Below are 14,562 nucleotides of genomic sequence, written 5' to 3'. Positions count from 1 at the left end.
GATCAACGTAGGCCTACTACCAAATGAAACCAATTTAACAACAGTGATAGACCAACAGAGGACGCAGAACAGATATGCAAGATTAGTCCTTAATGCAAACTATCTAACCCCAAAAGACATCCTTTTAAGCACTCTTCAATGGCAAAGTGTTGAAAATAGAATCAACTTCCACTATTGCATTTTCGTCTACAAAATACTCAATAATCTAGCCCCATATTATTTAGAACCTTTTGCTTGTAAACGTCCAGTTTACTGTGTTACTCGTCATTCTACCTCAAATCCCTTATTTATCCCGAAACCCAAGACTGAATTTAAAAAACGATCTTTAAAAAACGATATTATACTGATTATAATTAGTTTTGTTTGTTTTGTTTGTTTGTAGTTGTAGTAGTTTTATTTCTTACCTTTTATACTTTTGATTTTATGTCTGTTCTTTATGGCATGTGTATTTGTATTTGTATTTTGTATTGTATTAATAATATCTTAAATGTTTAATATTTCAGGCCTTATGTTCGTTTTGATCTAGTTTTTAAGTAGTTTTAGTTCTCTTATGGTATGTTGTTTATATAATGACTTTGTTTTCTACAATGTATTCTATTTTTTGTAAATCTTTGTATGTACAGGGCTCTTTTGTAAATCAGGCCTCTGGCACTGAAAAGACTACCTTGTTTTTAAATAAAACTGAATAAAAAATAAATAAATAACACGTTAACGCATGGCTGGTTTATGATACATGGACGGGATCTCTCTGAAAATACGATTGTCAATTAGCCAGCATACTAATGGACCCTTCTCTTCGATTATCAGTGGAATTAACCAGTCAACACGATGAGATATATAAAGAGACAGCTTATTATTTATGTGTTCTGCATTGCTGCTACTACTACCATCTACCATTACATATGCTCTAAGTCTTATCGAGTAGAAAAAGTCACCAAAGGTAGATTACCATCAAGAGCTGGTTTTTCAAATGGGAAAAACAGAAATGTCAACACTGTTGGATATAATGTCACGGCACAAAATATGAAACCCGGACATGAACAAAATCCGGCTCCATTGCGCGGATGGATGAAAAATGTACACTGGGAACCAGGAGCCGAAATGGATATATATAAATTTTTAATCAATCCTGTCGATAAGTGCAATGCTGGAAAAGATAATATCACATTACTTGTCTTAGTCAAATCAGCACCAGGTCATACTGAACGCAGGAATGCCACCAGACAGACGTACATCGGTGGGGCCACAAAAAATAATGTGTCCACGAGGTTGCTTTTTATCGTGGGAGATTCCGAAGCACAAGACGAGAGAGAAAACATTCAGGAAGAGGCCCGAAGACATAGAGATATCCTGAAGGTGGGCTTCCACGATAGTTATTACAAACTTACCGTCAAGCTCGTCATGGGATTTAAATGGGCCTTGCAATTTTGCAATAACAGTGAATTTTTTATGTCAATGGATGACGATGTCATGGTTGATATTGTGACCCTGGTCAACGACCTCGACGCTTTACCCCCGAACGATCACTCTCAATTCGTGCTTGGAGCTAAGGGAGAGGGGTTCAGTCCACATCGTAACGTAAATAGTAAATAGTATAGCATCAGTTAATTCTTTCCACATAAGCAGGCTGATGTTTACAAGCTTCCTATGTATGTTTTTGTAATACATCCATACACAATAATCTGGTAACTGAATTACTGGCCTATATTACAACACGGTAGCTGCACTATTATAACTTCAAATCCAAATTTTAAAAAATGAAACATCAACTCTTCTATATCTCCTATGAGTCATGAAATAAACCAAACATGTACGTTTCCCGTATCATCATTGTTTGTGTCCGATCTATTACAAAACCCAAGGATTCAAACTTCATAGAACTAAATTTACTCATTAAATCATCAGTAAACATCAAGTATAATACACTGATCAACATGTTTATGCAAAAACACTGTAGGTGAATAATTCAACATATTACATTTGTTTTTCAAGATATCTGGGAAACGATACATGTAATTCATAAAATTGTAATAAACACATTGAATGAAACTAAGATGAAAGATAAACAATACATTACAAGTTTTCCTCATAAGTCATTAACAACGCAAAATGTGTAGATAGTTATATCTTTAATCTAATTTATCAATTTAAATCGGGCATTTAAATTTGCTTTCTCTTTCCGGGGAGCCATCTTTTGCACTCAGAATATTGCAGTGGCAGATTACATTATATTGATTACATTGTTTCATTGTTATATTCCTTGAAAGTGCCGAATAAATAATAAATAAATAAACAAATATTTCTGAACTTTAATTTGAAGAAGAAAAAAGTTGTTACATCAACCATCAGAGACTATACATATTCTGATATAATCTGCTTTTTAGTCTATTTTATAGTCTATTCTTTATTTTCATCTTGTATTTTACCTTAAGGTTCTATTTTTTTCCTATTTGATATTCTACTCAATTTTGTACTTTATTTTTCTTTATATTTTACTTTATATTTTAAAATCTATATTCTAACGATATCAATGGCAGCGAGACGTACTGCAAACTTGGGACTGATTCGGATCAATTGCTACTCTGTATAGCATGTACGTCCATGGTATAAGACGGGGCCAAGAATTCTATTTTTCAAAGTCTCCTTCAAACATTTTCCAAGCTTCCTCCATTTGCTGCGCTGATAGCTCAATCTCTAAATAATCCTGCTCTGTTTTTGCGGGTGGCGATCTTTAAACCATATAGGTCGGTGAACAATTCTGATGCTTAACTTGTCCAAGAGTATACCACAATAAACATCTTCTAATGATATTCTCGCTGGGTATCTTCTGGATATCAGATATAGTTTTTCGACTACTTGATGTGACATAACATACCCATGCCCGAATGGAAATGGAGGCCATGTCTTACCAGGGTAGAAGTCCTCTGGTATGCACTACACAAAGAGAGTGGCTTCAAGTGTACCTATTATTACCATACATGTTGCACCCGTCCTCAATAATGTTTCAGGTGGTGGTCCAACTCTCCTGAATTTCAGGTGTTATGTGTTTAACAAAAAGAACTTGTTAAATAAAGTTTTAAAATCCGAATTCCAATGGCCAAGTTTCATCATTTCACGGCAAATTGTAATGCATGATAATGCTTGCTTGGGGATCACATTATATTTTAAACGATAATGATAATGATTATGATAATAAGTTAGAATAAACTACAATATCTGTGCATTTAATCGTTTTAGTGAATAATGAGGAGAAATGCAATGTATTTGGTATCTTCCATTATAGGCTATATTCAAATGTGTGTACCATTGTAAGGTGATTACAGAATTAGTTTTAAATAATAATGAACGTTATTTGTATAGCGCATATCACTAACACAAAGAAAATCCCTATGTGCTTAGAAAAGAAGGGAATAGAGATAGGGCGGAATATAAATGAACATCTATGCCTGCAACATGAAAATAATTAATTACAAACAACAATAATGATAAGCAATTCCTATATAGCTATTGTAATAGATAGATACATACATACATAATACACTGCAAAATGAGCACCTAAGTTTATTCCTCAGCACTACATCCTAACTTATGGATCCTGCTGAGTATCGTCATAGAAGTAGAAGTAGAAGTGTACATTCAGGTAATACAAAGTTTTTAATAAAAATTCAATGAAAATTCAATTAAATATGTACGTGACACAATAACCAAAGAAGTCAAAACACAAAGTAGGTTGGTCCATCCCAAAAACATAATCACAAGAGAGGAAAAGACAGATATTGTGTACAAGATTACGTGCACAGATTGTAATGATTCATAATGTTGGGGAAACTGGCAGAACTCTCAATGAGCGTCTAAAAGAACACAAAAGAGCCCTCAGATTGAGCAACCCATCCCATTCAGCATTAGCTGAACCAGGCGCGGATCCAGGGGGGCCGAGCTGGCAGTCCTTTTTATATACATATCATTTTCATATCTTTCTTATTCAAATTATATCGTAAAATGTCTGGAAAAAAATCTAATCATGTCAATCCAATATCTGAATAATGGTTTCCATCTACAGGTTTGTTCATCCAATAATTTGCTTATCCAAGACGAATACAAAGAATTTATTTTCGATTCAATGTCTATCATAATTTTCAAGACCACCATCTAACTGTTTATTTATACAGACATTTCTTTTCACTCTTTCTCTTTTTGAACTCCAAAGAAAAGCATAATTTACTACTTTTATTCAATGATTTAATAACAAAAATAGGAGCAGGTATAGTTGCCGTATAGACAATTTGTGAAACGATTAAGGCTTTAATAACAACCTTTTCACCATAAAACGTTAATATCCTCTGTTTCTAAGCTTTCAATATATTTTGAATTTTTTCGATTTTGTCATCCCAAATTAAACGTTCATTTTCCCTTTTATTTTTCCCAACATATATTCCTAAATATTCTGTATTGATCTTCATTATTTTAGTCTTATCCCAATTTACTTGAGGACCTGCCACTGTTCCAAAATTTCTGACCTCTTCCATAACCTTATTTAATGATTTTGAACTATTTACAAAAATGGTTGTGTCATCTGCGAATTGAGACACTTTTACTTCGGACAATACATAAATCAATTCCTTTTATATCTTCGTTTTGTCGGATCTTACACGCTAGAAATTCTGCTACAATAACGAAAAGTAAAGAAGACAATGGACATCCCTGTGCTGCACGCGATTAAATATAATCTGTTCACTTGGCTTTCCATAGTCAGAAACAATGGCGCTCCTTTTGAGCGAACTATCCTATTTTCTCAAGCCACAAGTTTCGTAAAGTTTCTTAAAGTATGGTTATTATATCATGTTTAAACTGGTTCTTGAAGGTTTAGGATCGAGGTCTACTGCCTGATGATTTCGTGTAAGTTCAATGCTCTTATTTTTATCATAATCAATAGTCTGGACAGAATTCGATACGTTTTGTGTGCAAATGGTCATAAGCGTGATTGAGTAGTTCTGACAGCTACAGCATACACTGTACGGTACACTATGTCTACATAAATTACAGCATGTTTTGTATTCTGGGAAACATCGTCAGATATTTGGAAGTTTAGCTATTATAGTCAAAATTACCTTTGCTAGTTAAAGTTTGTGTTATAGTATTGAATGAATATTCTTATATTGTTGTGTCAGTCAATTAGAGGGCTTTTCTAACAGTTCCGGTTCTAATGATTGAAAGGATTATTTAATTTTGCTGAAACCTGAAGTTATGAGCACAGCTTTTCCATTATCTGTTTCTAGTGGTGATGCCTATATCTATTTGCAATCTATCAAATTATGTTTGCAGTTATAGGAGACAAGCGACAGAGATTCATGGGTTACAATCCGATTACGTCAGATAGATAGCTTGGAAGTGCACAAGTCTGTAAGTTCATTTTGTTGAATAGACATGTAAGGACAGGATAAGTCTACATAATTTTAGACTGGGAAACTGCCTTTGTAAGAATGTTGTATGATATACAATGCTTTGTTCCTAAGTATGGCAAGCCGTTTGCAGACCTCTAAAATGGTCAGGTTTTGTATAGGTACAGTCATTACTAAATATTGTTGCAGTAATTCTCATTATAACTTGAGCATTATTCCATAAATCTTGAAACTGAGAATCTATTGTTTGTTGTGATTTTAAGGTGCATCTGGTAGAAACTTTGAACATAAAGGGATTCACCTATTAAAGTAAATGTACGTTAGTATTTTATGTACTTACCTGTTTGGATTATGATTGATTCATAAGTCTGAATCTGCCTAGTTGGACTGTTGAGAACATAGTTTGTTCTATTATGATCTTTTACATGTATAATTGATGCGATGTTATCATTCATTGTATTTTACAGTTTTACCACATTCAAGACGTTATGCCGAAGTAAGGCTTGAATAAAGACTAGAGTACAACCTTTCAACTCAATCGTCTTCAAGATTACTTTATTCCGTTGTGAGGTTAGCTACTGGATAGGAGTGTGTGTTAGAGCACCCCGAGGACAGCATAGTAAAAAGACTTAAACGACTTCAACCAGACTACGCAAGGACCCATCATGTCAACGACATCGGAACATCCGCTTCAAGAAAAGGACTCTAGCGAGACGCCTTCACCCTCTACCCAAAGTGCCAATTACGAGACCAAAAGCGTGGCTTCGCGACGGTCTCAATCTAGTAAACATTCTTCTGTTGTCTCAGAGGCACTGCGTGCCCGTGCCAACGCTGAGGCAAGTAAGGTAAGGTTAGAGTTCGCACGTAAAGAAGCCGAACTACAGAAACAAAGGGCTGCTCAGGATGCCGAGCTTTTTGTATTGGGAGCAGAAAGAGATGCTGCTATGGCCGAAGTACAAGTCTCGGTTTTTGAAGAAGGACTTGAAGACTTCGGGGAGTCTGTGAAGAGTGTGGATTTAGTTCTTCCACAAAAGGACTCTAGGGAACGTGTGGAAGAATTTTTGTTATCTTGTGATGCAATTAAGAATGTAGATGGTAATGTTCAAGCAAATATTAACAAAATCTCCCACAAGACACACCCTATTTCCTCCCAACATCCCGAAGAAATGGTAATGGATCAAGAAGGTGAAATGCAAACAGAATGTAATACATCCCCTAATGTTGTTCCTACTTGCTCCCCTCTGCCTCTTGAAATGGAAAATGGTCAAAAGGGATCAAAGGTTGTAGATAATGCCTCTAATGTAGTTCTTACTACTCCTTCACATGTAGAAACTGTAGTTGGAATTTCTGATTTAAGTAACATGTTGCTGAAGAAAGAATTGATAACTAGTGGCTTGAGAAAATTTAATGATCATGCATTTAGTTACAGGTCTTGGAAAGCCTCTCTCAAACAAGTAACCACAGAGCTTAAGTTGAAGCCCTTTCAAGAGATGGATTTGATAATTAGGTGGTTGGGCAAGGAGTCTTCCCAGTTGGTCTCAGCTATCTATGACATACATGTTGATAAGCCAAAGATTGGTCTTGATAGAATGTGGGAACTCTTAGACAGGAAGTATGGGTCCCCAGAGGCAATTGAACAGGATCTTCATCAAAGGATTGAAGACTTTCCCAAACTAACACAAAAGGACTATGAAAAGCTAGAGCAGTATGGTCATTTGCTCTTAGAGATTGAGTATGCCAAAGATAATGGAAATTTCCCAGGGTTGTTGCATTTGGACTCGGCAAGAGGGTTACATGGATTGGTCCAGAAGCTGCCACATAGCCTCCAAGAGAGATGGGTAATGGAGGGCTCTCGGTACAAGGAGAGGAACCATGTGACCTTCCCGCCTTTCAAGGTCTTCAGCGAGTTTGTCCGCTATCAGGCAAAGATTCGGAATGACCCTAGCTTCATAATGCCTCGTGACACAAAGCAACAGGATGTTACAAGAAGAATGGTCAGTGTCAGAGCTACGGATGTAAAGACTGTTAGTTCTACAGCATCAAAGGTCTTTTGCCCCATTCACAAGAAGAATCACTCAATCTTAGAGTGCAAGGCATTTCTTGCGAAAACAGTTCCTGACAAGAAGACTGTCCTCAAACAATACCAACTTTGTTATAGGTGCTGTTTTCCAGGACACGCAGCACGAGAGTGTAAAGCTGAGGTTAAATGCGACTCGTGTGGTAGCCAACGCCACCAAACAATTCTACACTATGAGTATCGCAATGACTCACCAAAGAGTTCGCAGAAAGCTGTAGACACCCCTCCATCCCAAATTACCAATGCATGCTCCAAAGTGCAGGGTACAAGATGCATCGGTAGCAGATCTTGTGCGAAGATTGTTCCTGTCTTCGTCAGGTCAAAGAGGGATCAGAAGGTTGTCAAGACGTACGCCATCATAGATGATCAAAGCAACAAGACCATAGCTACATCGCAACTTTTAGACAAGTTTGATATTGACTATGGTAGGGTAAGTTACACTCTACGCACTTGCAGTGGAGAAGTGTCAGCTCAAGGAAGGTATGCTGATGAATTTGTGGTAGAGGATCTAAATGGCACTGTCTGTTTGAGTTTGCCAACGGTCACTGAGTGTGCTTACATCCCTGATTTCAAAGATGATATTCCAACACCTGAGATAGTTCAAGCATATGATCATCTAAAAGGCATTGAGATTCCAGAGATTGATCATGAATGCACAGCAACTCTTTTGATAGGAAGGGACGTGATGGAAGCACACCATGTCCTAGATCAAAGGATTGGGCCTCCTAACTCGCCGTTCGCACAAAGGCTGAAGCTTGGCTGGGTTATCATTGGTGACGTATGCCTTCAAGGGATTCATCGGAGTGACAAGCACTCGAATAGGATTTCCCTGTTGCGTACTCAGGTGCTCTCTACAGGACGGCCTACATACCTGGAACCCTGTCCAAATGAGTTCCAAATGAAACACTTGTTTGACAATGAGGACGATACCATGAGTCTGGCTATAGAGGAGCAACGGTTTGTAGATCTTATGGTGGAAGAGGCAGGCCTAAAGAATGGAAAATGGACAGCTCCGTTGCCCTTCAAGCAGCCGAGAGATCGTCTGCCTAACAATCGTCAACAAGCTTTCAAAAGAGCGCAGATTCTCAAAGCGAGCATGGAAAAGAATCACCTCAAAAGAGAGCACATGACCACATTCATGGCAAAGGTCTTATCTGAAGGCCACGCGGAGGTGGCTCCCTCTCTGCAAGAAAACGAAGAGTGCTGGTACCTGCCAATGTTTGGGGTGTATCACCCAAGAAAGAAAGACAAAATCAGAGGCGTCTTTGATTCTTCGGCGGAGTTCATGGGACACTCTTTGAACAAGGTTCTGTTGAAAGGTCCAGACCTTACCAACGATTTGGTTGGGGTGTTGATGAGGTTTCGGCAAGGACCGGTTGCAGTCTGCGGGGACATTGAGTCGATGTTCTACTGTTTTTCAGTATCCGAAGAACACAGGAATTTTCTCAGATTCTTCTGGCACGAAGACAATGATTTTGCCAAACCCCTCACGGAGTATCGTATGCTGAAGCATGTGTTTGGCAACACTCCATCTCCAGCTGTAGCGAATTATGGTCTGAGGGACCTAACCAGTGACGCTGAACCAGACGTTAGGGACTTTGTTCACAACAATTTCTATGTGGATGATGGACTCGCTGCATGTGATGACAGCAACACAGCTGTTTCACTCATGGAACGAACACGAGCCAAGCTAAAGGAGAAAGCTGGTATTCGCCTGCACAAAATTGCATCCAACTCTCAAGTAGTACTCGATGCCTTTGAGCCAGAGGAGGTTCAGAAGGATATTAGGAACCTCACGCTGAGTGATGGGGCCCCTACACAAAGGAGTTTGGGTGTTCAGTGGAATTTGAAGGACGACACCTTCATTTTCCAAATCGAGTTAGCGGCAAGACCCTACACAAAACGAGGAGTTCTGTCTATGATCAATGGCGTGTTTGATCCTCTGGGTTTCCTTGCCCCGGTCATGGTACAAGCAAGAGTCCTGTTCAGAGAAATGACTACTCACCAGGTGGATTGGGATGACAAGCTCCCTGAAATGTACAAGTCCGTCTGGGAGTCTTGGACCTCTGGGCTATCTGAGCTGCAATCAGTGTCAGTTCCTCGCAACTACCCCATCTGCCTAGAGAATGGTGTCTTGAATGTCTATTGTGATGCATCCGAAGTCGCGGTTGCTGCCGTCGCATACTTGATAGATGTGGACCAAGAGAAACCCAGTGCGAGTTTTGTCTTTGGAAAGTCGAAGCTAGCTCCAAGATTAGGTCACACCATACCAAGACTGGAGCTCTGCGCTGCAGTCTTAGGAACAGAAATAGCCAGAATTGTGTGTAGAGAGTTGAATATTCAGGCTTCGACTGTGGTTTTTCACTCCGACAGTAGGATTGTTCTTGGGTATTTGAATAACACAGTCAGAAGATTCCATACCTATATAGCGAACCGGGTTCACAAGGTTCTTAGTTTCTCCCAACCCTCACAATGGAGGTATGTGCCTACATCCAATAACCCTGCTGACTTTGGTACCCGTCCGGTTTCAGCTCGGTCTCTGAAAGACTCTCCATGGCTTATTGGTCCGCAGAAGCCAGCTACTCAAGAAGTAGAGGATCCTGTATCGGAATTCCCACTGGTAGATCCCGACCGAGATGAAGAAATAAGACATGATGTGAAAATCCAGGTCACAAAAACCAATTTGGAGTTGCGAAGACTTGTTTCACGGTTTGAAAAGTTCTCAACATGGAACAGCCTAGTTAGAGCTTTCGGTCTACTTGTACACATTGCTTGTTCGTTCAGCTCTAGGAGCGGCAACGGTCGGTGCCATGGCTGGCACGTTTGTGGTGCTACAGACGTAGAGCTCGTACGTCGTGTCAAGACAATGATAGTGAAGGAAGTACAGGAGCAGTTCTTTCACGAAGAATATGAATGTCTCAGAGAGGGTGTGCCTCTACCCTCTAACTCCACTATCCGGGACTTATCACCCATCCTGAATCAAGACGGTTTGATATGCGTTGGTGGGCGCTTGAGGAAGTCCTCGCTTCCAGTGGTGATGAAGCATCCGGTGCTGATACCAGGAAAGAGTCACATTGCCAAACTTCTTGTACTACACTATCACAATAATGGGCATTCTGGCAGACAGTTGACAGAAGGTGCTTTGCGGGACGCGGGCTTTTGGATAACTGGGGGCAAGAGAGTTATATCGTCTGTTATCCATCGTTGTGTGAACTGCCGTAAACTCAGAGGTAAGACCGCGCTCCAACGCATGGCTGATCTTCCCCAGGAGCGTCTGAAGGCTGGACCTCCTTTTTCACAGGTTGGCGTAGACTGTTTCGGGCCTTGGGAAGTGGTCACCAGAAAGACCAGAGGAGGTGCTGCTCAAAGCAAGAGGTGGGGAATGATATTCTCCTGTCTCACTTCTAGGGCTATTCATATCGAAGTTCTTGAGGAAATGAGCACTTCGTCATGCATCAACGCACTTCGACGATTTATGGCTGTACGAGGCAAGGTTGAGACTTTTTGGTCCGATAGAGGATCAAACTTTGTGGGAGTGTTGAACGACAAGGTGTTTCATACTTATCTGGAGAGGAACGACACCGAATGGAAGCTAAATCCTCCCCATGCCCCTCACATGGGAGGAGTCTGGGAGAGAATGATTGGTTTGTTCAAGGGAATTCTTAATGGTATCTTACTCGAGGCAAAACAGAGGGACCTTACACACGAGACTTTGGCCACCTTCATGATGGAAGCTATGGCTATTGTCAATGCTCGACCTCTCGTCCCATTGAGCTCTGATCCAGAAGACACTTCCTTCCTCTCACCATCTATGCTTTTGACTCAGAAGCATGGGAGCATAGAAGAGGTACTTGTCGAAGATTGCACCCGTAACATGTACAAGGCTCAATGGAAAAGAGTGCAAATTCTAGCCGACCGGTTTTGGAAACAGTGGAGACTGCGCTACCTGCAAAGTCTTCAGCAGAGGCGCAAATGGATAAGCACGGAAAGGAATGTCAAGAAAGGTGACATAGTGTTGTTGAGAGACAAGGAGGTCAAAAGAAACCTTTGGCCTTTGGGCATCATTGAGAGTGTTAGTCCTGGAGATGATGGTTTGGTTCGTCAAGTGCAAGTTCGTCTGCCCTCGACTGGAAAAACCTTTTGCAGACCGATTCATGAGTTGATTTTGTTGGTCGAGGCGGAATAGATACCTGTTCTCACTCCAATCTTGGCATGCTTGGACTTAAGTTATTTGTGGAAAATCTTGTACAATTTTACAGTTTATGGGCGGTGATATTTTAGCAATTATTGCTCTGTCAGTTTTAACGTCTATTGGACGTTGGGGGGAGTGTGCTGCACGCGATTAAATATAATCTGTTCACTTGGCTTTCCATAGTCAGAAACAATGGCGCTCCTTTTGAGCGAACTATCCTATTTTCTCAAGCCACAAGTTTCGTAAAGTTTCTTAAAGTATGGTTATTATATCATGTTTAAACTGGTTCTTGAAGGTTTAGGATCGAGGTCTACTGCCTGATGATTTCGTGTAAGTTCAATGCTCTTATTTTTATCATAATCAATAGTCTGGACAGAATTCGATACGTTTTGTGTGCAAATGGTCATAAGCGTGATTGAGTAGTTCTGACAGCTACAGCATACACTGTACGGTACACTATGTCTACATAAATTACAGCATGTTTTGTATTCTGGGAAACATCGTCAGATATTTGGAAGTTTAGCTATTATAGTCAAAATTACCTTTGCTAGTTAAAGTTTGTGTTATAGTATTGAATGAATATTCTTATATTGTTGTGTCAGTCAATTAGAGGGCTTTTCTAACAGTTCCGGTTCTAATGATTGAAAGGATTATTTAATTTTGCTGAAACCTGAAGTTATGAGCACAGCTTTTCCATTATCTGTTTCTAGTGGTGATGCCTATATCTATTTGCAATCTATCAAATTATGTTTGCAGTTATAGGAGACAAGCGACAGAGATTCATGGGTTACAATCCGATTACGTCAGATAGATAGCTTGGAAGTGCACAAGTCTGTAAGTTCATTTTGTTGAATAGACATGTAAGGACAGGATATAAGTCTACATAATTTTAGACTGGGAAACTGCCTTTGTAAGAATGTTGTATGATATACAATGCTTTGTTCCTAAGTATGGCAAGCCGTTTGCAGACCTCTAAAATGGTCAGGTTTTGTATAGGTACAGTCATTACTAAATATTGTTGCAGTAATTCTCATTATAACTTGAGCATTATTCCATAAATCTTGAAACTGAGAATCTATTGTTTGTTGTGATTTTAAGGTGCATCTGGTAGAAACTTTGAACATAAAGGGATTCACCTATTAAAGTAAATGTACGTTAGTATTTTATGTACTTACCTGTTTGGATTATGATTGATTCATAAGTCTGAATCTGCCTAGTTGGACTGTTGAGAACATAGTTTGTTCTATTATGATCTTTTACATGTATAATTGATGCGATGTTATCATTCATTGTATTTTACAGTTTTACCACATTCACGACGTTATGCCGAAGTAAGGCTTGAATAAAGACTAGAGTACAACCTTTCAACTCAATCGTCTTCAAGATTACTTTATTCCGTTGTGAGGTTAGCTACTGGATAGGAGTGTGTGTTAGAGCACCCCGAGGACAGCATAATCCCTGTCTTACCCCTTATTCAATAGAGAAAGACTTTGACATCCATCCGTAATTCATCACCTTTCCCTTTGCATTACTATACAAAGTTTGAACCCATTTGATAAAACCTTCCTTAAATTGAAACTTCTTTAAAGCGCGTAGTAAAAATGAGTGGCTAACATTATCGTATGCTTTTTTGAAATCTAGAAACATAATAATACAAGGCAACATCTTATCTAAACAATAATCAATAACATCCTGACATTTGCTGTTGCTGACCTTTTTTTTTAATAAAGCCAGTTTGATCTGTGAAAATGATACCACCTAATAACATTTTGTAATCGTTTTGATAAAAACATAATGCACATGAATTTAGTCTACGTTTAAGAGGGATATAAGTCTCCAATTATCTAAAATTCTTTTATTTCCCTTTTTAAACAACAATGTTAAAACAGCTTGCCTTTGAATTGGTGACAAACACTGTTTATCGTACCCGTATTTCAAACAATCTATTATTAAATATTTTACCTCTGACCAAAAACATTTGTAGAACTCTACACTCAAGCCGTCGCTTCCAGGTGCTTTGTTATTATGCATAGAAGACAGTGCCTCAGCACATTCCTTTTCCGTAAGGTCACCTTCACAGCTTAGTGCATGCCTCATTTTCTTTTAAAGTTGTCAACTGAACATTACGAACAAAATTGTCAATATATTCTTCTTTTTCGGTATTAACTTTTTTACTATACAAATCTTTGTAATAATGATAAATTTCGAATAATATCTTCTCCTGTTTAACAAGTTTCTTTCCTGACTTTTCTATACAATCAATTTTCTTTTTTATACCATTTCTTTTTTCAAGCTGCAAGAAATAACGGGTTGATTTTTCCCGTTCTTCTAACCATTTTCTCCTGGAAAGGATGGAGGCTCCTTTACATTTTTCAATTAAAAAATTATCAACCTGATTTTGAACATCTTTCAACTCTTGCATATTTTCTTCAGTGGAATTCCTATATTCTTCCTTTTGCAATGAACGGTATTTCTTTTCTAAATCGTCATTAATCACTTTTTTCTTTTTACTAATTTCTTTTGAATATTTCATTGAAAATTATTTAATTTTCACTTTTAGTTCTATATATGCCGGTGTTGTAATCCTCGGTGATTTGAATCGCATGGACATTTCCCAAATCCTCAGTGGATGTCACATGAAACAAGTTGTCCGAACCCCGACAAGAGGTAACGCGATCTTGGACCAAATCATAAGCAATCTCGATCTCTTTTACCAAGAACCATCTTTGTTATCCCCCATTGGCCTTGCCGACCACAACATTGTAATCTGGCTACCCAAAGAAGTCAATAATAGACCATGCAATAAGGCTAAAAAACGGATTGTCCGACCAATGAAAGACTCGGACATAAGAGCTTTTGGTGAGTGGATAACTCACAACGACTGGCGAGATGTT

General features: G+C 38.8%; 1 protein-coding gene and 1 long non-coding RNA gene across 2 annotated transcripts; both read left to right on the top strand.

The window, feature by feature from the left end:
- Positions 1-1,101: 1,101 nt before the first annotated feature.
- Positions 1,102-1,593, top strand: LOC115922510 (lactosylceramide 1,3-N-acetyl-beta-D-glucosaminyltransferase-like). Its single transcript, XM_030981476.1, has one exon. The coding sequence runs from the start codon at positions 1,102-1,104 to the stop codon at positions 1,591-1,593; it is 492 nt and encodes a 163-aa protein (XP_030837336.1).
- Positions 1,594-6,064: 4,471 nt separating this feature from the next.
- On the top strand, positions 6,065-13,036 carry LOC105436626. Its single transcript, XR_004063461.1, has 2 exons — positions 6,065-11,998; positions 12,425-13,036. It is a non-coding gene; the product is annotated as an uncharacterized LOC105436626 (long non-coding RNA).
- Positions 13,037-14,562: the final 1,526 nt, after the last annotated feature.

This window comes from Strongylocentrotus purpuratus, unplaced genomic scaffold (assembly GCF_000002235.5).
Source record: "Strongylocentrotus purpuratus isolate Spur 01 unplaced genomic scaffold, Spur_5.0 spur5_scaffold_12, whole genome shotgun sequence".
In the NCBI taxonomy this organism is placed as follows: Eukaryota; Metazoa; Echinodermata; class Echinoidea; order Camarodonta; family Strongylocentrotidae; genus Strongylocentrotus; species Strongylocentrotus purpuratus.
The sequence above is the reverse complement of the archived record's forward strand: the minus strand, read 5'-3'. Positions and strand labels throughout refer to the sequence as shown.

Coding starts and splice junctions, on each gene's coding strand:
- LOC115922510 (XM_030981476.1), top strand. CDS start 1,102: ATGGATATATATAAATTTTTAATCAATCCTGTCGATAAGTGCAATGCT.